Source organism: Carassius auratus, chromosome 31 (assembly GCF_003368295.1).
Source record: "Carassius auratus strain Wakin chromosome 31, ASM336829v1, whole genome shotgun sequence".
Lineage (NCBI taxonomy): Eukaryota > Metazoa > Chordata > Actinopteri > Cypriniformes > Cyprinidae > Carassius > Carassius auratus.
This window is the reverse complement of record NC_039273.1, coordinates 7,884,829-7,908,540: the sequence shown is the minus strand read 5'-3', so window position 1 is coordinate 7,908,540 and position 23,712 is coordinate 7,884,829. Positions and strand designations below refer to the sequence as shown.

General features: G+C 36.6%; 3 protein-coding genes across 6 annotated transcripts; 2 read left to right on the top strand and 1 right to left on the bottom strand.

Moving 5' to 3' along the window:
- Nucleotides 1–4,034: 4,034 nt before the first annotated feature.
- LOC113050415 (GATA-binding factor 2-like) lies at nucleotides 4,035–10,146 on the bottom strand. 4 transcript variants are annotated; one of them, XM_026213350.1, is made up of 5 exons: nucleotides 9,078–10,146; nucleotides 7,693–8,235; nucleotides 6,686–6,828; nucleotides 5,046–5,171; nucleotides 4,035–4,777 (listed from the first exon to the last, which is right to left on the bottom strand). In XM_026213350.1, the coding sequence occupies exons 1-5, from the start codon at nucleotides 9,334–9,336 to the stop codon at nucleotides 4,544–4,546; spliced, it is 1,305 nt and encodes a 434-aa protein (XP_026069135.1). In that variant the 5' UTR covers nucleotides 9,337–10,146; the 3' UTR covers nucleotides 4,035–4,543. The 4 variants fall into 4 exon arrangements, with proteins under 4 accessions (XP_026069135.1, XP_026069134.1, XP_026069133.1 ...); XM_026213349.1 differs by having other exon boundaries at nucleotides 7,693–8,238; nucleotides 9,078–10,145; XM_026213348.1 differs by having other exon boundaries at nucleotides 6,686–6,831; nucleotides 9,078–10,145.
- A 7,684-nt stretch (nucleotides 10,147–17,830) lies between these two features.
- h1-10 (H1.10 linker histone) lies at nucleotides 17,831–18,930 on the top strand. The gene has a single exon (XM_026213332.1). It carries the CDS (start codon nucleotides 17,917–17,919, stop codon nucleotides 18,529–18,531), a length of 615 nt encoding a protein of 204 aa, XP_026069117.1. The 5' UTR covers nucleotides 17,831–17,916; the 3' UTR covers nucleotides 18,532–18,930.
- A 536-nt stretch (nucleotides 18,931–19,466) lies between these two features.
- On the top strand, nucleotides 19,467–23,663 carry LOC113050403 (actin-related protein 2/3 complex subunit 4-like). Its single transcript, XM_026213337.1, has 6 exons — nucleotides 19,467–19,609; nucleotides 20,588–20,706; nucleotides 21,613–21,724; nucleotides 22,310–22,405; nucleotides 22,581–22,751; nucleotides 22,842–23,663. Exons 1-6 carry the CDS (start codon nucleotides 19,607–19,609, stop codon nucleotides 22,845–22,847), a joined length of 507 nt encoding a protein of 168 aa, XP_026069122.1. The 5' UTR covers nucleotides 19,467–19,606; the 3' UTR covers nucleotides 22,848–23,663.
- Nucleotides 23,664–23,712: the final 49 nt, after the last annotated feature.

Below are 23,712 nucleotides of genomic sequence, written 5' to 3'. Positions count from 1 at the left end.
TATGTTGTCTTCACAGAGTCATAAAGTAACACACTCTTATAATATAAAGGTCCACGTCCATAAAAAAGCACACTCATTCAAAAGGGTGCTTTGTTCCGGTCCATTATCCCACTTTCCACCCTTTCTTTGAATGCGCTTTATCTCTGTCACCCCATTGTTCTCTCCCACCTTTTCTTTATGTTTCCTTTGTTTGGGCTTTTATGTCCATACAACCTTTATCCCACACCTTTCTCTTGTTTTCCTTTTCTTTGTTCTGCACTTTTCTTCCAGGTCAGCAGCATTGTCACTGTCTGCAGAAGAATTTTACTTTGTCACACAGGTATTTTGTGTTCTATGTGTATGTCTAGATCATTCGATGCCTATGAGTTTTAAAATAAATTGATAAGAGTATGAGTCCATCTAATGTGGTAGATGCAAAAGTTATTTTTTTTAAATGTGTGCCGCCAATATGTGTTAAAGGCTAAAGATTGTAACCTTTGCCCTTTGAGGTTTACATGCCTTTGTTTAGGAGTGCATCAAACTGTCATTTTATGTTTTTGGATCAATTTGTCGAGACGGACACTTCAATATGAATTGCTAGACCGTAAGAAAGGAAGTAACAGAGGTCAATCTGTTTCGAACAGTTCAGGTTACGCTCATCCACTGTCCGATTCATTGTTACAATTAGCAGGGCGGTAAAAGCCTCCCACATCCCTTACTGAAGAGACTAATCAAATTAGCAGGCCCTCCATCTTATCTTTGAATGATAAACAGCCAGCTATTAGATTACAGCTATTAAATTAGAAACAGGCTCTAAACAAACAATTATCTGAATGTAAGTGTGGGATGGGTAAAAAGAGGGTAAAACAGTGTGTGTGGAGAGAGTTTATGGATGCATGCAAACATGATGGTTCCATTTACTTGTAATTAAAAAAAAAGTGTTATGTGTAATGGCTTGAATTAGTTCGATAACATCAATACATTACAAAAACAGAGAATAACAACTATCAGCCTCTCCATTTAAACCCATTTCCCATACTTATACATATTTTACATTTAATGTACACTAAAATCCTTAATATTATTGTGGCACATATGTGACGTCTGGATCTGCATGTATTTAAAAAAAATTTTTTACTTCTAGATAAACTTAACACAATTATGCTAATTATAGTTGATGTTCTAATGACCCAGCTGTCACTCAATACATCTCTTGGGTTACTGTAACAATGTGAGACCTATTCTACCACTAAGACCCTTGGTTTTTTCATTTCAAACAATAAAGACACAACAGCAATTCATGGACAGAGCCGCCTTTGTGTTGTCTAAAAAGTGTGTCCAGATTTAGCTTGTTCATGTTTTAATTTCTCAAAAGTATCAGTATATTCTATAAATCTGTATCTTCTTTCTTTCTTTCTGTGAATATTTTACAAATATTTGACTGTCAACCAACTTAACTTAAAATGATAGCCAGCCTATTCTCTGCCCGCTCTTTTTTCTTCTTCTTCTTCTAATTTCTGTCTTTTTTCTTCGCTGGCCTACACAGCTCTATCCATGACCCATAGAGGTTTGCAAAAAATTGAATTTGATTTTGCTCATTAATTTGGTAATTGACTGAATTCTCTTCCACATCAATTTGATTAAAGTGCTATTTATTATATATGTAGCTTGATATAATGCAATATTTTTTGTTTAAAATGTATTTCATTAAACATGTGAACTTTTGCAGTTTTAGCTTATTTTATTGAGATAAAATACATTGTCTATTGATTTCAGGCCTTCGATATGTTATCATTTGATCATAGTCTCATGATTTAATGAGCATGTCTGTATTTACAGTTATTGAGCCAGATAACTTGTAACAGTGTATTTAGACTCAGTCCCCTCCTGCCTCCGGCCTACTTTCCTGCCTCTAAGGTTTCTCTCAAGACAAAACCACTAGGACAGGGAAAATAAAAGAGTGGAGAAAGAGAGGAAGGAAAGAGAAGTAAGCAGATCTGTTACCCTGTTCCAGTAGGATGGCAGTAATACACATACACACTCTCACACAAACCACCTCACACCACACAAACTGTCCCTGGAGAGGGGAACTGAGCACTCACAGTTGGGTTGTCATTTAAAATAAGTGATTGTTCTAAGACAGAGGATGAATTAATTTACCTGCTATAAATGAAGATCAGGAGAAGAAAAGACAGACTGAAAGGGGCTGAATGGCTTGGCCGGTATGGGAGGGTTCTGTTGTGTCCCAGTTTTCAAACAGAATGTTTGCAAACAGCTACAGCTGTCAGGTCAGATTGGACACACATAGTGTACTAATGTTGTAAGCAAATATCTATACACTAAAATAATATACTATATACACACTAGTGTTCAAAAGATCAGGGTTATTTAAATTTGGTAAGATGTTTTTTGAAAGAGGTCTCTTTTAACCATGGTCGCATTTATTTGATCAAAATATATTATTGCTATTTTAAATAACTTTTTTTCTATTTTAATATATTTTCAAAAATAATGTATTACAAACCCGATTCAAAAACAGTTTGGACACTGTACAACTTGTGATTAAAAAAGGAATGGAATAATTTACAAATCTCATAAACTTATATTTTATTCACAATAGAATAAAGATAACATGTCAAATGTTGAAAGTGAGACATTTTGAAATATCATGCCAAATATTGGCTCATTTTGGATTTCATGAGAGCTACACATTCCAAAAAAGTTGGGACAGGTAGCAATAAGAGGCCGGAAAAGTAAAATGTACATATAAGGAACAGCTGGAGGACCAATTTGCAATTTATTAGGTCAATTGGCAACACGATTGGGTATAAAAAGATCCTCTCAGACTGGCACTGTCTCTCAGAAGTCAAGATGGGCAGAGGATCACCAATTCCCCCAATGCTGCAGCGAAAAATGGTGGAGCAATATCAGAAAGGAGTTTCTCAGAGAAAAATTGCAAAGAGTTTGAAGTTATCATCATCTACAGTGCATAATATCATCCAAAGATTCAGAGAATCTGGAACAATCTCTGTGCGTAAGGGTCAAGGCCAGAAAACCATACTGGATGCCTGTGATCTTCGGGACATTAGACGGCACTGCATCACATACAGGAAAGCTACTGTAATGGAAATCACAACATGGGCTCAGGAATACTTCCAGAAAACATTGTCTGTGAACACAATCCACCGTGCCATTTGCCGTTGCCGCGTAAAACTCTATAGGTCAAAAAAGAAGCCATATCTAAACATGATCTGGAAGCGCAGGCGTTTTCTCTGGGCCAAGGCTCATTTAAAATGGACTGTGGCAAAGTGGAAAACTGTTCTGTGGTCAGATGAATCAAAATTTGAAGTTCTTTTTGGAAAACTGGGATGACATGTCATCCAGACTAAAGAGGATAGGGAAAACCCAAGTTTTTATCAGCGCTCAATTCAGAAGCCTGAATCTGTGATGGTATGGGGTTGCATGAGTGAGTGTGTCATGGGCAGCTTACACATCTGGAAAGGCACCATCACCACAAATGCATTTGCTAATTAAACGAGGTTTATGATAGGGCCCTTAATTTTTAGATATTATTTAAAGATTTACTTTACATATAAAATGCATGATCTATAAATCAACACAACTTTGAATACATTTACATGTACTCCATACTTATTTTTCACATACAAATTGTAAGAATGATTTATTTGATTTCACTTGATTTCTGGACTGTTTTTGTTTGCACCGTCTCCTAAAAACAAACCACGAAGACCTTCTCTGCTCTTTCACTTTTATCTCTCTGGAGATATCTTATCTTTTGTCTGTCTGGAGTCCTGGTCTTCATTCACTGCTTCAGTCCAGTCAGCATGCTGATAAGTGTTTGCAAGCGCACCAGAGTGTCTCGAGTGTATAAGGCCACACGTGTCTTTTGGACTGTTTATATATGTTTGTAACATCTCAATTTGATAATGTTTTTGCAAATAAGGCAAGAACTCGCACAGAAAACACTGTTTAAATCATTTATTAAATAAAATGTAAAATAAGCACACAGTAAAAGTGTATTAATGTATGTGTTAATGCATGTGTGTACAGAAAATATTAATTGATAATATTGATGTTGATACTAGTTTAAAGCTTGAAAATAAGAACAAAGAGAAAATAAATTAGAAAAAAAGAAATATAGTTATATAATGGCAAATGGTTTAGGGACAGGTTTATATTATCCTTTTTTTTAATGCAGGGCTGCTTCTAATTCAGTTGCATTAGGTGCAGTGCTATAGATGACATGAAGATGCATAAACATTTTGGAAATGTGATTATATTTAAATAAATCTGGGATATTTATTAAATGATAAGCTGTTAAACTCATGTTGTACAACAGTCGGATTCTGGGTTGGTTTACATCACATTTCGGAAAACCACAAAATAAAGTGCAACATTTTAAATCAAGAATGAGTAGAATTTTGAGATTTGCATAATGAACATTTGAGCCTGTAACATTAACAAAATGTCCTTGACCTGAACATTAAAACTGAAGAATGCAGTTAATATGTTAATTAATTATAGGATCTTCTACAAGTGTCTCTCAGCCTATAGCAGAGACTAAGCTGCTGTGACTGAATGCGGGATGTAATTGGATTGGTTGGGTCATATTGAAGGGGTGGGGCATGTTGGCGATGTGGCTGAAGGTGGATGGTTTCTCATGCACACAACTGTTAAATTGCTGAAAATGTTCTCCTCTCCTCTTCTTAAGTTTGCCTGACATTTTCCTATTGCGTGTCTGTATCCCATCTTTCTTCATAGTAAGTGGACGGTTCACCTGAATCCATAAATAGATACAAACACTGTAAGATAGATTATATAATTATTATTCTATTTAATGTTTAAATATTAGGAGGAAGGACTGCATGCATATTCAACATAAAAAAAAAATAATGAACATTTTTAATGCAAACATGGATACATTATGGAGACCACTTAAAAGTGGAAATTCAAAATGTAAGCAGAGATGTTATTCTGTCATTCATTTTGGTGTAGTCTGTATAAAGGAAGTGTTACGGTAAGGCTACACAAAAACATTTACTCACATTATGTAGTTTGTAGTATAGACCACAGGCATTACAGACAGGTTCTCCACTGGAATTACGTCTCCAAAGTGTGGTGGTCCCTGTCTGGCAGTTGGCACAACAGGTACCTGCTCGTCTAGATGCGGACTGCAACATAAAACACACATAAAAAGAAATATGATATAACACATGGTTGATGGGAAGTAACTGAGCAATGAGGAAAAAATTAAGCTTGTGAATGAAAATATGGTTGAACAGGAAAGAAAGAAAAAAAGCCTGAAGCTATGCAAAATTTGGTCGGCCTGGCATTAAAGGTGAAATTACAGTTCCGATGCTGTCAAAGATTATATTCATATTTGTCTTATAAAATAAAGAGATTTTAAAAAAATTCTGTCTGTGATGATGAAATATGATATTATAAATTAACATTTAAGATTTACCAAATTAATTACAAAATATTATATATATTATAATAGACTGCATGCAGCCTTGTATTATAAGAGAAGTAAGAATATAGCATGTGTATTGCTTCAGTATTATAATAACATATTATTTTTATTTAATACATATTTGGAATACACCAAACTTAAAAATACCTAGAAATAAGAAATAATCATTCTTAATAATAATTAAATAAAGAAACAGGATGATACTGACTTCAGAATCTTTACTTTAAGTTGTCTGTCAAACTCACATGTCAAACAGAAGTACGCCCTCAAACACCATAAATTCACATAACTATAGAGATATAGTAGATCCTCAACATGCCAAAAGAAAATACAGCAAGAAAACAACCGCAAAAGGAAGTATTTTTGGGTCTCACAAAATTATCGGTACCAAGCAGACATCCTGCCAAGGAAACAAATGGACCGAGCTGTCTCTGCAGGTGCTCTTCAAATATACGACCTGTAGCTGATGCAGAAGCACTCGTCACACACTGACTAAAGAATAAGACCCCAAGCTAGTCAGCCTAATTTATAGCTAATACACTTTAAATCGAGGGGTCACACAAAATACAGACGCAGTCACTTTCAAGTTGATTTATTACGTTTCCCTCCAGTGACAGCCGTTCTGCAGCTGCCCTGTGCTTAACCATCACACTGGACTGGTCCATTACATGCTTTTCACTCTTCTTCTGTCCTTCTCACACCATTGTCCGTTCACCTACTCTGTCAGTACATGTCATTCTTTAATGTGCCTCAAGGACTGGCTTCTATTTTAATCGTAGGACATGTGTCCTAGCAGCAACTTTGATGAGTTCTGTCCCATCGTCAGCTCAGACCAAGATGTAATGCAGCAGACATCATACATTACACGGGCACAGTATCATAGAAAGTGAAATACTACACCATTACTACAGTTTTCCTTATGTGGTAATACTGTCTAGAGGTCCACATTCATCAACTGTTTAATTTTTCATAAACATAAAAAAAATATGTATTTTCTCTCTCTCTCTCTCTCTCTCTATATATATATATATATATATATATATATATATATATATATATATATATATATACACACACACACACACACACACACACACACACACACACACACACACACACACACACACACACACACACACACACACACACACACTGACATTCCCAAAATACAATGTAAGCAAGGGTGTGTATACGTATATATATGGCACTTACCAGTTGGCGCTTGGGTCTGATGAGGGGTCGGTTCTGGCCATTCATTTTGTGATAGAGACCACATGCATTACACAGATAATGACCTGATCCATCTCTCCGCCACAGAGGAGTTGATGTAGCTCCACAGTTCACACATTCACGCCCTTCTGGCACACAGTATCCACAGAGGTGCACAAAGTGAAAAACAATGTAAATAACTTATTCATGCTGACTATATTATGCACAAATAGACGGATAATCAGATAAATAGACATTTGTTTTATGGATATGCACACTTTCATACTTTTGGGATATCTGTCTTCCAATTGGGTCTACCAGTAATTGCCGTCATTTGGAGTGAATTTAATAAATAACACCCAACAGGAAGCAACAGTATTCAAAGGCAAAACAACTAATTCATTGACTTCATAAATTAAAAGTTATTTCTAACTTTTTACATTACAGTCATTCCTTGTCAAGTGTGTTAAACCGAACCTTTAGACATGGCCCAAAACAGCCCTAAATAAATCTAATACTAAATTATTATTTATTTAATTCTAAATAAAAATACTTGTAATGCAAATTATATAATTTGACTATTTATTAAATATTAATTTTTAAACTAAAATAAAACTAATTAAAATTAGTTCTGAATATATGTCATTGAATATAAAAAGAATATATCATTATAAAAGTAATGTGTAGTCAGATTTATACAGAATATCTTTAGATAATAATATCGAATACATTGTTATATATTACAATAAGTGCATTTTCCTTTATTTCAGTCCAGAAAAACTGTACCTACTGGAACAAAGTTGTGTCAACACATTACAGTGTCCTTGTTACACGTATTCATAATTTATTGCAATACTAATGTCTGCTTCATAAAATAATTATATAGTAGAACGTTTATTCGGTATGAAATTATAGCCTATATGAAAACTATATGTTTGGTTCATTTATCGCTTGAAAATTAACCTGTTTTAAGTTCCGCTGTTAATATGAATTATGAACTCTGAACCTACCTGAGAAAGCGTGGCTTTTACTTTTGTATTTTGACGTCATGTTGCTCGCGCTGCTCCCAAGCAGACTTCTGGAATGAAACACACTGCCTGTGTACTCGTGCGCCCCAGCTAGTGCGTATTCAGAATATGAAGGTACATGAGCTGTAGTTTGTGCCAGATTGCCACGGATTGGTCTAGAGCACTCCATCTTCATCCCGTCGACAAGAGGCAGATGGTACTTCCCAGCGTCCCTTACCACAGAACAAGCAGGGTCAGAGGACGCATCTTTGGGTGGAGTAGTGGGCAGGCAGTAGAGCTGAGGGCTGCAGTGTTGCTTCATTGACAGGCACGACATCGAACCCGGGCCATGCGCTCTGGTGCCCGTGTACAGGCCGTTTGAGCTCTCGGCACTTTTTGAATGAAGAACTGCTTTGCCCAGGTGGTTGACGGTCCACGTGCTGTGGTGCTGGGTCACTGGAAAGGTCGATTTGCTGTTTTCCAGGATAGAAAGACCTTGAGTGTGGATAAGGTGAGATCGACACATTGAGCCACCCGTAAGCCGTGCTGCTAAAAGGGGAAAAAATACAAGTCCATTGGTAAAAGTAAGTTTGATTCAATTTTTTCGTCCACGTTTAACCACACTGTAAAACTGTTTAAAAAAAAAACACTCGATAAAAAGTAGGCTGTTAATCCAAATGAGGAAACTCGAAAATATTTTAAATCGCATCAAAAATAATAGACAAATTAACTTGTGGGAGGCCAGATTTTTCAGCGAAGAAGCTAACAGAAAACTATCAATTTGGGATTATTGTTAACATCTCGGAATATTTTTTAATAGGCTTACGTCACATATTTTTAATTCAGCAGAATATTTTTCGAATCGAAATTTTGTCATAGGCTATGAGGCAAAACTTTATTTTCTTTAATACATTCGTTAAAACATTAAAATATAAATCTAATGTAGGCTAATACAGTCTATTAATATAATCCAATATAATATAACAATTTAAAAAGTAAAATATAAAAATAACAATCTTTGTAAATGTTTTTAATTTGTAGGCTATTTGTAAATGCACTCAGCACAATTACAATGAGAAAACAGTATGCGCATCCTCAAACTCCAACCCATTTGGAGTCGTCAAACTGAATTCGAACTTGTGTGCATTGAAAATGATATCACATAATTACACAATAACATTATGTATAATAACAACAGTATAGATCTAATAATGGTGAAAAAATTAAATATGTTTGACACTAAAGGCTAAGGCAGTAATGTGACCCAATAAATATGACCTACAGTTTTAGAATAATTAAGTGATGCGGTAAAAAGCATTTCCTTAAATCTCAAAATCGTGCCAAAATATAACACTGAGAAAAAGAAAAAAAACTCCAGGCCTACTCACCATGCGTTTGACTGTAAGACATTCGTGCACGAGTATGAGAGTGGGACCCTTGTGTGTGATAATAGGGGTATCCTTGAGAGTCCAGATGACTGAGAAATACATCCACCTCGTCTGGTGGCAATAATGGGGTACCTGGCTCCATATATCCCGAACTATGATGTCCTAAACCAGCGTGTGGAGACACCGAATCTGAGGTACCCATTAAAGCTGAATGATGAGCATGCATCTTCCACCGGGTTTCCGCAGGGAGCTCCATCATCTGTAGTTTTCCCGTAGGAATGCAAACTTTCGTATGCGGAAAAAAAAAAAAAATCTTTACCTTTTTTTCTTAAGTTAGCTATTCCAAGTTCATCCAGTGCGTTTTTCCCAAATAATGTTTTCTTGAATGTCTTAAATATAAGTCCAAATGACTGAGTACACCTATGATAGCGTAAGTTTAAATGGCTGTATTTTAAAATATTAAATCAGAGTTGGTGCGTCTGTTGTGTGACAGGAGCGTTTAAAGTCACCGGGTGCGTTGTGACACTTCTCCACTTTCAAGGTGCAAAAACCACAAAAATGGCACTACAGCTGATTACCTCAGCTATATGTGCTGGTGTACACTGAGATAGATCCTCAGATAATGTTCAAAACCAAATCCTTTGCGTCGGAAAAAAGCTGAGGTTAAAAAATAGTCCAAGAAGAGTAACCGACCTTCTTATCTCGTCACTCCAGGACACGCGACTACGGTTCAAAAGGCACTTGTGCCTCGTATACGAGTATAAGTGCCAGAGTGATAGCCACAGGTAGTCACACCAACGACTAGTCAAAAACAGTGTTCAAAAGAGTTGTATATGAGGCAGAGAGCGGACTCCTCCCGTCAGCATAAATGACTTTCTAGCCAATTGGAGTTCACTTTTTTTTCCAGCTTGACACCTGCAACTCCAATTTACCCCGTGCGTCTATTTATCCAACCACGCCCCCTGGATCTTGTGTTCTGCAGTGAGGGGCTACTGTCCCTTTGGCTGCAGGTCTGCGCTGCTGGTTATTTCACATTTCACATCTTGCTTCCCGGGAATGGAGAAGTCATTGATTGTTAACGATTTCAGAAAACGATTCATGTTAACACTACGAAAAAAATGCGTGCACATTTATAATATTTATAGAAAATTAATATTTAAAAACTACATATGCAAAAAATATGCATAATGCAAAAAAATACAAAGAATACAGCCCGTATAGTGCTGGCTTTGAAATTGATTTAAGAATATTAAATCGAAGTTTATGAAACTGGTTTGCCTATTAAAGTAGAAACCTGCATGCTCCAGGTGAGATGAGTAGGCCCCCCCCCCCCCCACCCCACCTCTACGAAGCAATACAACGTCCTCCATCGACTTCTCCCGATCTTTAATTATTCAGGGAATAAGTTTCTGGCCAGCGAGCACGTATTGTCTGTCTCGGCAGATACGTCTCGTGCGCGGTCAATGACAACACGAAACCGCTGACCACCTACCCTGACTCTCATAAGATCTTTCCATCACTCTGAGCGAGAGAGAGAATGGGAGTCAGGCAAGGTGAACGAGAGAGAGAGAGAGAGAGAGAGAGAGAGATGACATTGCTTCATAGACAGTGCCTGCCGCTGCCATTTAAAAAATAGACAAATGCATGTGTTATGTAAATCGATCTGTAAATGAAATATAGATATTTGTTTGCTAACATTCATTCACATCACACATCAAATTATAAACCAAACCCTTAAATGATACCTTCGTTCTATATTTCCACCATGATCAAAAAGTGACAATTAACTTCAGATAGAGCTTAAACATACATTTCACATAAATTCTATGTTTTGTAATCGGTTTAAAATCCTCTCCTGCTTTAGTTTTTTTTTTTTAAAGGCTCATCAAAAGGCTTTTTAATGCTGTTCAAGAAAGAGCAGCATTGATCGTTTCCAGTATACATTTTAAATATAATGGAGTCAATTCTCTGTGATGACTAGTGCTCCAGTGTGCAATAGTCTTGTTGTTGTGCTCGTGCATCTTATGGAGCATCTGCTCAAGTTTTAACAAATCTTAAGATTTCATAAAACTTGTATGATAAACATGTTTAACCTGAAACTCTCTCTTATTACATTTGGCTTTCTCTCTCTCTCTCTCTCTCTCTCTCTCCACTTGACATCATAAGCTCAACAATGTAGCCCATGATTGGCCATTTGTTTCCTCCACAAAAGAAAATCAGGAAGGCAGCATTAATAACATATTGCAGTAACAATCTGTCAGTTATCTTTTCCCTTTCTCAGGCAAAAGAAGAGTTATTACCAGTCCTGATTTCCTGATGAGATTAGATGAGTGTTTTTCTTGACCAGTATGTACATTTTTTGTTTTATAAATCCAGCATTGTTAATTCTTTTTTATTCTTTGAAGAACAACCTTTTACAGTAATTGAAGGACTATTATTGTGAAATAAATAAATAAATTCTTCTATTATAATTATTTTCCTTTTTGACGTCTGAAACCATACTTTTGTCCCGATTTGGACAATGTGGAAATCATAAGGATTTACATTGTGTGTGTGTGGGGGGGGGGGGGGTATCTTTTTGTGAATGTCACTGAATGTGTGTGAAGATGTTGTAGTGTGAATAACCCTCTCCCCCTCCCATACCCAGAATGCCTTGCAGGCCTGGTTTTCACCACATCAGGATACAGGGCTGCTGGCTGAATTCCGGTATGAAACGGAGCGCTGGTGCACCGCAATCTGTGTGTCATACACATGCACATCCCTCTTCAGAAAGATGGACAGGTGCTGTAACGGACACTTGCTTTTACACACATATAACATTCATTGAGTGCAACCATGCAGTTCCAATTCCACCAATTAATTTCATGCCACACACAGACACACACAAACTTTATAGTCACTTATCCACTCTGTGCAGACAATTACCAAAACATCATCACACATATTAAAGCTGATGCTTCAAATTTCAGTCAGGACATTTTCAAAATTAGCAGACTTCAGTCTTAATTTATTTATTATGAAGATGCTAAAAATGTATTCTTGTATAAAATCTTTTAGAGATGGTGTCAGGTGTATTTTGTGATGCTAACAAGTAAGTAGTTCACCCTAATGGACCATTGAAGGTGAATTTTCCAAAGGTAGATTCCAGCATCTTTTTAATCATAGTTGGGAAGTCCTAGCATGGAGTTTCCTGTTTATATCATGTGTTTATAGGCAAGTCACATTACAACTTTATTCTGACATTCAGTTGAATGTTTATACCCTTAAATGAATATTACCAGTATGAAAATATGTGTCTCTGACTAAATGAGATTTCTAAAAATTGAAAAGTGACAGTTTACAAGATCTCAAGGAAAGTCAATGCTATCCATTAGTGTAGTGCCAAATTAAATAAATCTATGAGCATGTTTTGGCTGTGTAAGTCCATGGCAGTAGGACAAAAGTAATAGGAAAGAAAAGTGTAAGCTAAAAAAATTAAAGAAAAGAAGGTGTTTTAGTGAATGATGGGGACAAGAGCGACTCAAATCTTGGATCCCGGGCTATATTTTTATTCATAATTGCATTAGGTGATACTCAGCAGTTGTTCCCATCTCCCCATTATATTAAGCCATAATGGACTTCTATTAAGAATCTACTGAGATGGCACTAAGCATCTTTAGCATGCTTCAATCAAAACAAAAGGACTGGAGATCAGATTTTCAGTCATTCTTAACTCAAACCCGCCATCTTCTGGCCATTTTCGGCTTCATGGAGCTTCAGATAAATCGATACAACATTCTCAACACTCAGCCTCCCGATTACTTCAGGCCCTGCTTTCCCATTAATCTGCCTGATAAACATAAATAATGACAAATATAGATATATGCTGTCTTACTTAGATGATAAAAAATACACTATAGCAAAGATTACACACATTAAGTAGCTGTTCAACTTTAAAAAGGTCTGCTTCTGATACAAATAGCTAGATGTGGAAATTTCCTTGGGGACAAATGCACACTTTGTTTTCATTACTATGTGCAGTATGCAAAAACATGTGGTAAGAGAGTAAGTGTATGTGTGCACGAGTGTTTTCAGCTTTAAGGGGATGTGCTGGGTAACTGTTGCCCGCTTTGGGTTTCCGGACTGGGTGCCTGCAGACTGTTAGTCCCCCCTCTCCCTCTCCTTTTATCTCTCTCCCCATCACTCCTTTTATCTCCTTGTCATACAAGCCAGGCACTCAGCCAGGATACTGTGGTAACAGCTAAGCTGGCTTCTGCTTCACCATAGTGATCTTGTTGGTGGAAACGAGAAGAGCAGAGAAGCCTCCTTCAGTGTGAGTAACTGTATATTTGTTCTTGATCCACTTGATTCATTCACCAGCTAAACAAGCAAGGTTGCATATAATGGACTGAATATCCACAAAATAAGTGGACTGTACTAAAGCCATCCACATTTGTGGCTGAACTTCAAATCCTCATGGTCTGTACATACTTAAAAATATGCCATTATAAAGTTGTATTTCTACTTTATAAGATACAGACCATTGAGAGCAAAAACATCCCCCTGTGCAAAATGTCCCATGTTCTCTGTGTTCTGTATACATAGGCCTAACAGAACTCATGCAACAGTATGGATGAAAAACTCCAGTGTGCTGCAGCATGATTTGGTGTGTTTGAATGTGTATCTAAGTGAGTGTATGTGAAATATCATATCTGGTTGGTAGTCAGCAGATCATAGATACTGACAACGTGTTGAACAGACTTACATCTATTTGTGAAAATGGCTAAAAGGAGCAGATTCAGTAGATTCACACTCCCACTATTTGCCCTCTATAACACACACTTTCTGTCTTTCAGGCATCAGGGATCAGAGGGCTGTCTTATTAGTGCCATGTAGATGTGAATTTGTGTACATTTTGTAACCTATAATGCCATGGGACTGAAAACTCAACACTCTGGCCACAGTGGCTTACAAGAAACCCTTTGCTTTCTTTGCCCCCAGACCATACAAAGGTTAGAGAAAGGAGAGAATCAGATTGGAGTCTGATTCACGTTGCAGCATACAGTGCTGCAGCTGGATGAGACGCATCACACATCTTCATGACACACATAAAAATACACAGACATAAAAACACAAAGAACATGCATTTTGAATCTCAATCACCATATTCAACATTGTATACAAATTCTCCATATCCTAAGACTTTATCTTAGTGTCAGTAATATTACTTGTTAATGTTCTTTAATATTATATATATATATATATATATATATATATATATATATATATATATATATATATATATATATATATATATATATATTACACCACCACACGAACCCACAAAAGTTTGTTATTGGTTATTGGGATATTACCAACATATGAAAAGATTATATAATTTAAGATTAATAAATTAAAAGCAACAAATATTAATAACATTGAAAAAACAAACAAATGCATACAGACACCGACAAAGTAAGGCTTCACTTTTTTGAGCATGCAATGTTAACTACATTAGTTAAAACTAACTAAAAATGAGCAAAATTTCTACAGCATTTATTCATTATAAGGGTAACTTATAAAATATTTGTGCCCAGTACACTCACAAATCTCTCACCGAAGATCATTTAGGTCATGCTTGCCTGTGCGTTTTTGCGGTTCTCTGGAGTCTTTCTAACTCTTGATTCCTGAGAGTGAGGGTGATGTATTTTAGGGGATAATGCTGTTGCACTGCAGCTCCCCTCACATCTGCAGTTGGACGACCCAGCCACCAGGATGTCCCTCTGACAAAGCACACGGACACACATCATGTACGCTTCCCGGCAAAAGTAAGGGCAAAACACACACACACACACACACACACACATACTGCTCAGGATAGCACACAAGGTCAAAGAGATAGTATGCACCTGTTCCATGTCTATTTCTCTATCTACTCTACCAGTATCTACTTTATACTAGTTACCTTCAATAAGATTTTCTTTAGCCACACTCTTGTGTTCAGATCAGTACCATCTGCAGTCTATCAATTCCTAGACATTATCTTTTTTCTCATTATGTGCTTGTCAGTGTCTCCTCTCCTGTTATCTTTTCTAGGGTGACCATATGAACCATTTACCCAGGACGTGTCCTTGCCAGGATTTCTATATTGCCTAAAACATCCAAAGTAGTTTGACCAATAACATGCAGATATGATACATAATCAACCAATCGTGGCGTGTGAGAAGATGAGATCTACAGAGAACGATCAAAGGAATGCAAATACACGTACATGTTAGGTATTTGTTCGTTCATTCAGCTTTAAGCGTCGTTTTGCACCGATCATTGTATGACACCAAAGTACCAAAAGAGTGATTCAAATTCATAAGGAGCCATCTGCTCTGTTCTCTATAGCTCTAATGAATGTCATACAATGATTGATCTGCACAGCACAAGCAGCCAAATCTGGATATTTTTCCTCTCCTGTTTACTCTCTTCTGTCGTGAGGCTCTTTTGGCTCAGATTCCTACATAACTGTGGCTCTTTGCTGTCTGAAATGCACTGGTACACCCACCCCCTAATATACACAAGTACACACACTTGTTACTATATGTTTACATGCACATTTAATTGGTCGCATGAAATTTCACCATCAAATCCATCTAGGATCTACAAATAAACACAAACTCTCATACAATCACATTCAAATACAAAGATAAACAACCTCATCAGGTTTTAACTCAACCTTTTTACTGTTTTGGAGTGTGTCTAATGTTTATTGAGTTTGTTACGGGTGGTAAAACGTTTCCTCTTTTAAAACTCTTATTAAAAGACAGACAGTCGCTTATTAATATATATATATATATATATATATGTACACACAGGCAGGGAAGGAGAAAAATCTATTGAATAGCGTGACCTCTGCTGCACTTTGACCTTTAACCTTTCTCTGTCTCAAGCGAGAAGGTGCTAGACTTATTTTATTTGACAGGTGTTTGCTTTTTGTGTGCTTGTGTACAACAGGAAGTAGCTACAACAACTCTGTAACTGTAAATATGCCAACATGCATATTACAGTCAACGCATGACTCACCTGCAGTGGGTATTGAACAGATCAAAAATGCCTATGTTGGATTATTTCCCCGTAAAATTGTAATTCATCGGGTGCAGAAACGTAAGACATTTACAGTTTGTAATGAATTTAAGAGGTCTGTACCCTGTTATTATGTGTTACACCTACAAGGTTTGGAAGATGTGAACACATTACTGTACATGTGTTTATTAAATTTCATCACATACGATTATCGGTAGATAGACTGCCATCTAGTGCTGAATGTCTGGGATAAAGGCATTTAGAGGAGAAAGTGGATTAATTTAAAAAAAATTGTTTTGTTGAGGTATTGCAGAATAATGAACTTCCACAACTTGATATGTTGATCAGACATGATGCATTCAGGTTTTTCTTTTGATTATTTACAAATATCTACTTATTTCGTGGCATTAGTTATTAGTTCAATAAAATGTCATGAAGCTTATTGCCATTTATGTGATGGGTGGGGCCACAAAATACCCTAAACAACAACATAATCATATGCACATTTCGAAAAATAATCAAGCAACTGTTACTGAACACCAGTGATTTTAAGATATTATATATATATATATATATATATATATATATATATATATTCCCTTCATATGTTTTGAAACTCTCAGAAGTATCACTGTATGGTTATATCAACCAAATCTGTATCCTGTATGGAAGGACTAATTATACAAATGTATTCTGTGGCGACCCCTGAAGTTTTTAACAGCTCATGCCACAATAGGGGCGGGGTTTGCTGAGTATTTTTATTTTTGAAAAATACCACACATTGTTAGTTAGTCTCAATGTTAAACTAAACTTTGATTTGTTATATCGTGTCGTAATTATTTTATGTTCCCTTCTTACTGTACCAACTATTCTGTTTATCCAGATGGTCAAAATTAAATCACAGAAAGTTTTAGCTTTCACAGATTTCTAATCTGTCGTTTTAGCTGCTCAATGCAGTAAAGATCCTTTTGAGATGTTAACTATGATCAGATGTTCCTGTAACGAGTTGTCAGAATCCTCAAATTCTAGCAACTGAAGCTCAACTAGGATTCTGATCCCATACTCAACACTATTTGATATAATAAACCTTTTTAAAACCTAAAAAGTTTAATGACTAACGTACCATGCAACTGTCAAATAATAATGTTTTTATTCGAGCAAAAAAAAATCACTTTCACACACAAGCGCAGGAGAATACAGTCACCGGGAACAAAAAAAGCAAAGGAAATAAAAAGTTTGCCAATCCACAGCCACGGGAGGGCGTTTAATGTGTTAGTTGAGTGAAATTAAACTGCTTGCATCTCGAAGGCGTTTGGTAAACACGGACTGAGTAGTATAATTTCCGAATCGTTACTTTCTAAATTTTCACAGCAAGTTTATTGTAAGAACCGTCTCAATATCCTTAAAAAGTTTTTCGTTGGCAAAGTAAGTGCCCCTACCCAAAATCGCAAGGCATTGTGTGGGCAAGATCTTTTCTTTGCTTTCTCGCGCCACGGTTTTGCATTTATTTCACCACGTTTGCACACTGTCAGAAAGAGCACCTTTTGCACTTCCAATATGAATCATTTAACTTAGTAATACATGTCATCCTAACCAGATAATAGCTCCCAAAGTCGTGGAAGAAAACACAACTCCACAAGCGCCTCTGACGACGGTGTTGTTGTTCTCAATCACGTCCGCGTGGCGCCGTTAAATCTGACGATTCAAAACTCTTGAGATGAGGTTCGCATTCTAGAGCTGATATTCTCGCGTTCTCGAATACGCCCATATAAACGCATCAGATTTGGTCATGTCTGCTGAGGTCGAAGAGTCGGCACCCGCCCAAGCCCCTGCTCCAGCAGCACCCAAAACGAAGAAGGTTTCGGCGAAAAAGGCAAAACCTGCCGTGACTGCTTCTCCTGCCAAAAAGAAGAAAAAGAAGAGCAAGGGGCCCGGGAAGTACAGCCTGCTCGTCATCGATGCGATCCGAACCCTGGGCGAGAAAAACGGCTCGTCGCTTTTCAAGATATACAACGAAGCGAAGAAAGTGAGCTGGTTTGATCAGCAGAACGGCCGCATGTATCTGCGCTACTCCATCCGCGCGCTCCTGCTCAACGACACGCTCGTGCAGGTGAAGGGACTGGGAGCCAACGGCTCATTCAAGCTAAATAAGAAGAAATTCGAGAAAAAAACAAAGAAGAGTGCCACCAAGACGACTAAGACAGAAAAACCCGCAAAGTCGGAGTCCAAAAAAGAAGCGACCAAGAAAGTGAGTGCAAAGAAGAGCGCCAAAAAGAGCCCCGTTAAAAAGAAGACCTCAAAGAAGACGAGTGTTAAGAAGGCGACACCCAAACCGAAGAAAGCAGCTGCAAAAAAGCCAAAAGTCGCGGTGAAGAAGGCAACCAAGGCGAAGAAATCAAAATAGACTTTCTGTGAAAATGAAGAATTATATTTTTGTATAGCTTCTTGGAAAGAGAACACATAGACAAAGGGGGATTTTTTTGTTATATATGTATATTGATGTTTTTGTTGACTTTAGTTATGCTCTCATTAAGGGTTTGATCGGATGTAGTGCTTCTAGAAAACTGCTTCATAGAGACACACCCACTTTAGTTTCTGTGCTGCAAGACGTCATGCTTATTCTTAAATGAAAGTAAAAGTTTCATTTGCTGCACTAAACAGGATACTTGGTACTAGCTAACTAGACGAAGATGAACGCTTTGTGGCTAGAACAGCGTTTTTTTTTTCATATGACATTTTGATGAACAACGTACTTGTTTAAATAAAAATGTGATGTTTAAATAAAAATGATTGCACAACCTTCTTGAAGACCGTTTAATGGTGATCCATTTTTAAACGTTCATTTAAACAACAGCGTTAATATAGCTCAAGATTAGATTAATGATTCAATTTTATTATATTGTCCTGAGCACGTTATATTTAAACAGTAACGGGTGCATGCACAAAAATAATTTGAAGTCACCAGTGAAAAGGGAAATACATTTAAGACTACTTATTTGGGATCTAATCAAGTTGTTGGAGATGTAAACTTTTTTTTCATAAAGTTATTAATGTATGATCTTTTTTCTGCTGTTTTTTTTTATCCGTGCGGAGCACTTTGAAAAAAAAGACCCTCATGCAAAATTATATTTTAAAAATGAATCAAAAATATTACTTGGTAGAGCAGTTTAGATTAAATAGTACTGTGCATACAAAAAAAAAAAAAAATACAAACTTACAACATTGCAAAAATGTCTGTACCAAGTAAAAGTCCACAGTAAGCATTATTGTCAGCGAATGAAGCATAACACAGGCATGCTAGCCCTTTTTATTATAAAGATGTCTTCGACTTCAAAGAGTAGGTTCAGAAAAATCAGTTTACAGTCGTCGCCCCTTACTTGGTGAAAAATTGGTATCTTCCAATGAGATGACTGGCGTTACACGCGGAAGTCGCCCGGTGTTTGTAGCACTTCCGTCTTCTGCTCCAACGGTACACAGAAATGGTAGGTTTGTCTTTCAACACGTCGAGAAACAAGATAAATTTTGTTTTGTATATATAAGTTTTATAATATAAATGATTATACTGTTGTGACGCAAATGTCTGATTGCTGGTGTTTGTTTCTGCGTTGGTATGAAGTTGCTCATTCGGCTCGTAGAGCTAACATCCCCGCCCTTATTCCCCAGTCGCGGGTTCACTGATACTGATTTGACTATTTATTATGTATTAACAATGCCAGCGCTCTGTAATACAGGGTTTTTGTATTATGGGCAAACTAACTCAAACTGACCTGTTTCATATTGAATCTTAATCGATGGCTAGCAAATAAACAAGCAACCCTTTATTATTAAATATACCAGTGTCGTGCTACACATTTTATTTCATCTGTATTGTTACCCATAAACGGGTCTATACGTGCAAATTCTGTTGATCTGGTTGCTGGTTACTAATGTGATATTTACTTGTTTTACTTATCCACAACACAATATGTTATAGGTGCTTATCCCAGGTATAACAATATTAACTTGCTGTAGGTATGTTAATTATGTGTACAGACAACTGTCTGTTTTATAGTCTAGTTCTATGCGGTGAGCTATTTCTGATTTTAATATGCATCATCTTTCATGCAGGTTTTGCACTTCCTCCATGTCTTGAATTTAAGTTCAGGAAGTGTCAGGCTTCAGAAGTGTGCAGTCTATGAAAAGATTTTTGGTGTTTGCAGGTTGACTTAGCCACTTAAAGTGTACAGCATATATATATATATATATATATATATATATATATATATATATTTTTTTTTTTTCTTTCTTTGGAGGACTTAAGTGCTTAAGTACAGTATCCTAAGAACTCCCCTGCAGGTTCAGGCGTGTGTGGAACCAAACGAGTGGAAGTTGTGAGCCATTTGCTAAGTGCTTGCTTGCTGTAAGGTAGCTGACATTGTTCATCGTCCTGAGTACTGATTTAGTTTGATTTGTTTCATCAGACGGCAACTTTGCGCCCATACCTGAATGCGGTGCGTGCTACACTGCAGGCAGCTCTCTGTCTGGAAAACTTCTCCTCACAGGTGGTTGAAAGACACAACAAACCTGAGGTTGAAGTCCGGTAAGTGTGTATAATGTGACTGTTTGCATATGTGTTTTATTTGTGTGTGAAAGTTACATGATTCAAATAGGTCAGTGGCATAGATCTGGCTGGTTAAAACTTAACATAAAAATGTTTACAATATAAACAATTTGTGGTAGATAGTTTGAAAGCGAAATAGCGAATACTACTGTAGCAAAAGTTGCAGTAAACAGCCCAACCTAACCTACCAATGGAATATATTCTTCAAAATTTCATTTCAGCTTTAAAAGAAATAGAGAACATATGATAATTTCTAATGTTTTACTCTTGAGCATCTGTTTTTGTTTGTTTTTTTTTTGCTCCTGGTGATTATTCCATGGTCCTTAAATGCATGACACCATGAGACCCCTGAACGTGTTGTTATTGTTAACAAAATCAGTTTTATTTTTGTTCACTAAAGCCTAAACAAAATATAAATGTTAGATGAAAAGCTTAAAATTTAAATGAAAATGAGAAATGTTGCCTTTACGGTACTAAAATTGCTAAAACTTAATAGAAGCTATAAATAAAATGACACTTGCCTAACAAAAATAATAAAACTTAAATTAATTCAAATGTATTAATTTAAACTTCATTATTATAACGGAAAATATAAAAATAAAATAAAATTCAAAATATTAATAACTTCTATAATAGTATGTCAATTATGCTGATCCTTGTATTTGTATCAGAAAAATGTGTTAGAATGACTGATTAAAATCACAGTAGGCAGTGAACCGAAGCCTGATTTAATGTCTATGGTAATATAATGGTGATTCAGCATGCCATTTTAAAACCAGTTGTGGTGCTTACTGCAATAGACAGTTAGCCTACTTCTGTTGCATTGTATGCAGAATGTCAGTGTGTTTGTGTGTATGCTTTACTATTTCTGTCTTATCTCAACAGGAGCAGTAAGGAGCTGTTGCTTCAGCCTGTTGTAATCAGTAGGAATGAAAAAGAGAAGGTCTTAATAGAAGGCTCTATCAACTCTGTGCGAGTCAGCATTGCTGTCAAACAGGTTAGAACCCTTGTTGTTTTACCCTCAACTCACTTTTGCTATTCTTTCGGAGATGGGTCTCGAACTATTGGTATATATTGAAAATTTAAAATGTGACTAATAATACAAAAAGAGAAGTATTGTGGTGGTGATGAGACAAGTGAGGGAGGGTAGTTTCACTCTGACTCAACACATGCAGTCCGCTGAATGCGGTAAACCAGGGGATTTTTTTTTACCAGGGTTTAATACATTTTCATTAATGTTTTAAAATAAGCATGTGCTAAAAAAAAACACAAACAAGCTAGGTGTAGTCGTAACTGATTAAATTAACATATAAAAATTGGAAAACAAGCATTTTTTCATAATTACAGCAGAAATACCAAACATATATATATACCAGTATGTCAGTATTGGAAGAGGGGGTCCTTTGAATAGTGTGTTGGTGATTTTGGGCATTTTGAGTCATAAAGGTTGAGAACCACTGTGGAAGGCCAGTAGGTATGTGATTTGCGTTTCAATAGAACAAGCTAAGAATCCAGTTTGATGGCTTGTTTCTGTCTTTAATGGTCTGTGATTGGATGACGCATCTCAACTGGTCCACTAAAGGCTGATGAGATTGAAAAGATCCTATGTCACAAGTTCATGCGCTTCATGATGATGAGAGCTGAGAGCTTCTTCATCCTGCGAAGAAAAGCTGTCGAGGTGAGAGTGAGCGGAGAAGCTTACAAAACCCTTAGGCCTATTTCTGTGATTACAAAGCTTTGTGTTCGCCGTTCATTTTTATTTCTTACCAAAAAATATCATAAGTTCTTTGTTGTGAAATGTCTACATGTAAAATGATATTTTAACAGTGAATAACCTTCCTTTCTTTTGTCAGGGATATGACATCAGCTTCCTCATTACTAACTTCCACACAGAACAAATGTACAAGCATAAGTTAGTGGACTTTGTCATCCATTTTATGGAGGAGATCGATAAGGAAATCAGTGAGATGAAACTGTCAGTCAATGCCAGGGCTCGCATAGTTGCAGAGGAGTTCCTCAAAAATGTGAGTCTCTCTGTAAGCTGATTTAATCGAATGAATGTTCCCGTCACACCAGCAAACTCTCTTACTCTGTATTCTGTTTGTGCTCAACAGTTTTAGGAAATTATCAGTACACCTTCTACTGGCTGCAATACCTGGGTCACATTGGATGCTGGAAAAACTGATGGAGAGCTGGTGGGCTACTGAGGAAGTAGTTAAGGTGTGATTTGTTTCCTGGATCACCAGTGAAGGTGGAACAGCTGGATCCAGAGGGTGTCGTCTGTCACAGGAATGAATTCAGAGTATTGCAGTATTGTAACTTAAGAGCAAAGTGATGGCTTTCACAGAAAGCCACAGTACTCCTTATGTTATTGTTTTATTCTTTTGACTTTTTTTTTTTTTGCCCTCTCTCAATTTTTAAGTTGTGCTAAATGCCTTATTTTGTTTCAAATGTGTTTTGTTTCTTCACACTCTGCAATTCCATCTATGTATCCTGTCTCTGTTCATCTTATCCCAAATCCCTTTGCTATTATTTAGTAGTTGTGAAGCGCTCACAACATTGCAATATTCTGAATATGCCACTGCTTTCCCTCGTGCTCATGAATATTAATGAGTAGGTACTGTACATATTTTAAAGTATAGGCTCATTTTACCTCTGCCTTTCGAATAAACCTTAAAATCAGGGTGGGTCTATATAAATGAAACCTCAATGATGCTCATGAGTACTAAGGAAAAATATTCAATTGTCTAATCATTTAAAACGGTTTGTTTTGCCATTGTCAGTGTTTTTTATAAATACGTATACTGTGTTCAAAATTTTCAAGGTAAGTTTTGATATAAAAAAAAAACCTCACGCTGGTGCACATGGATTTTACAAATCATATCGGTCATGGCAAAATAATGATGATGCTAAATAAATCCCTTTATTGCTTGTAATGTGTTGTGTACTGTGGGAATGACCACTCTTTCAATTTAGTTCAATTTT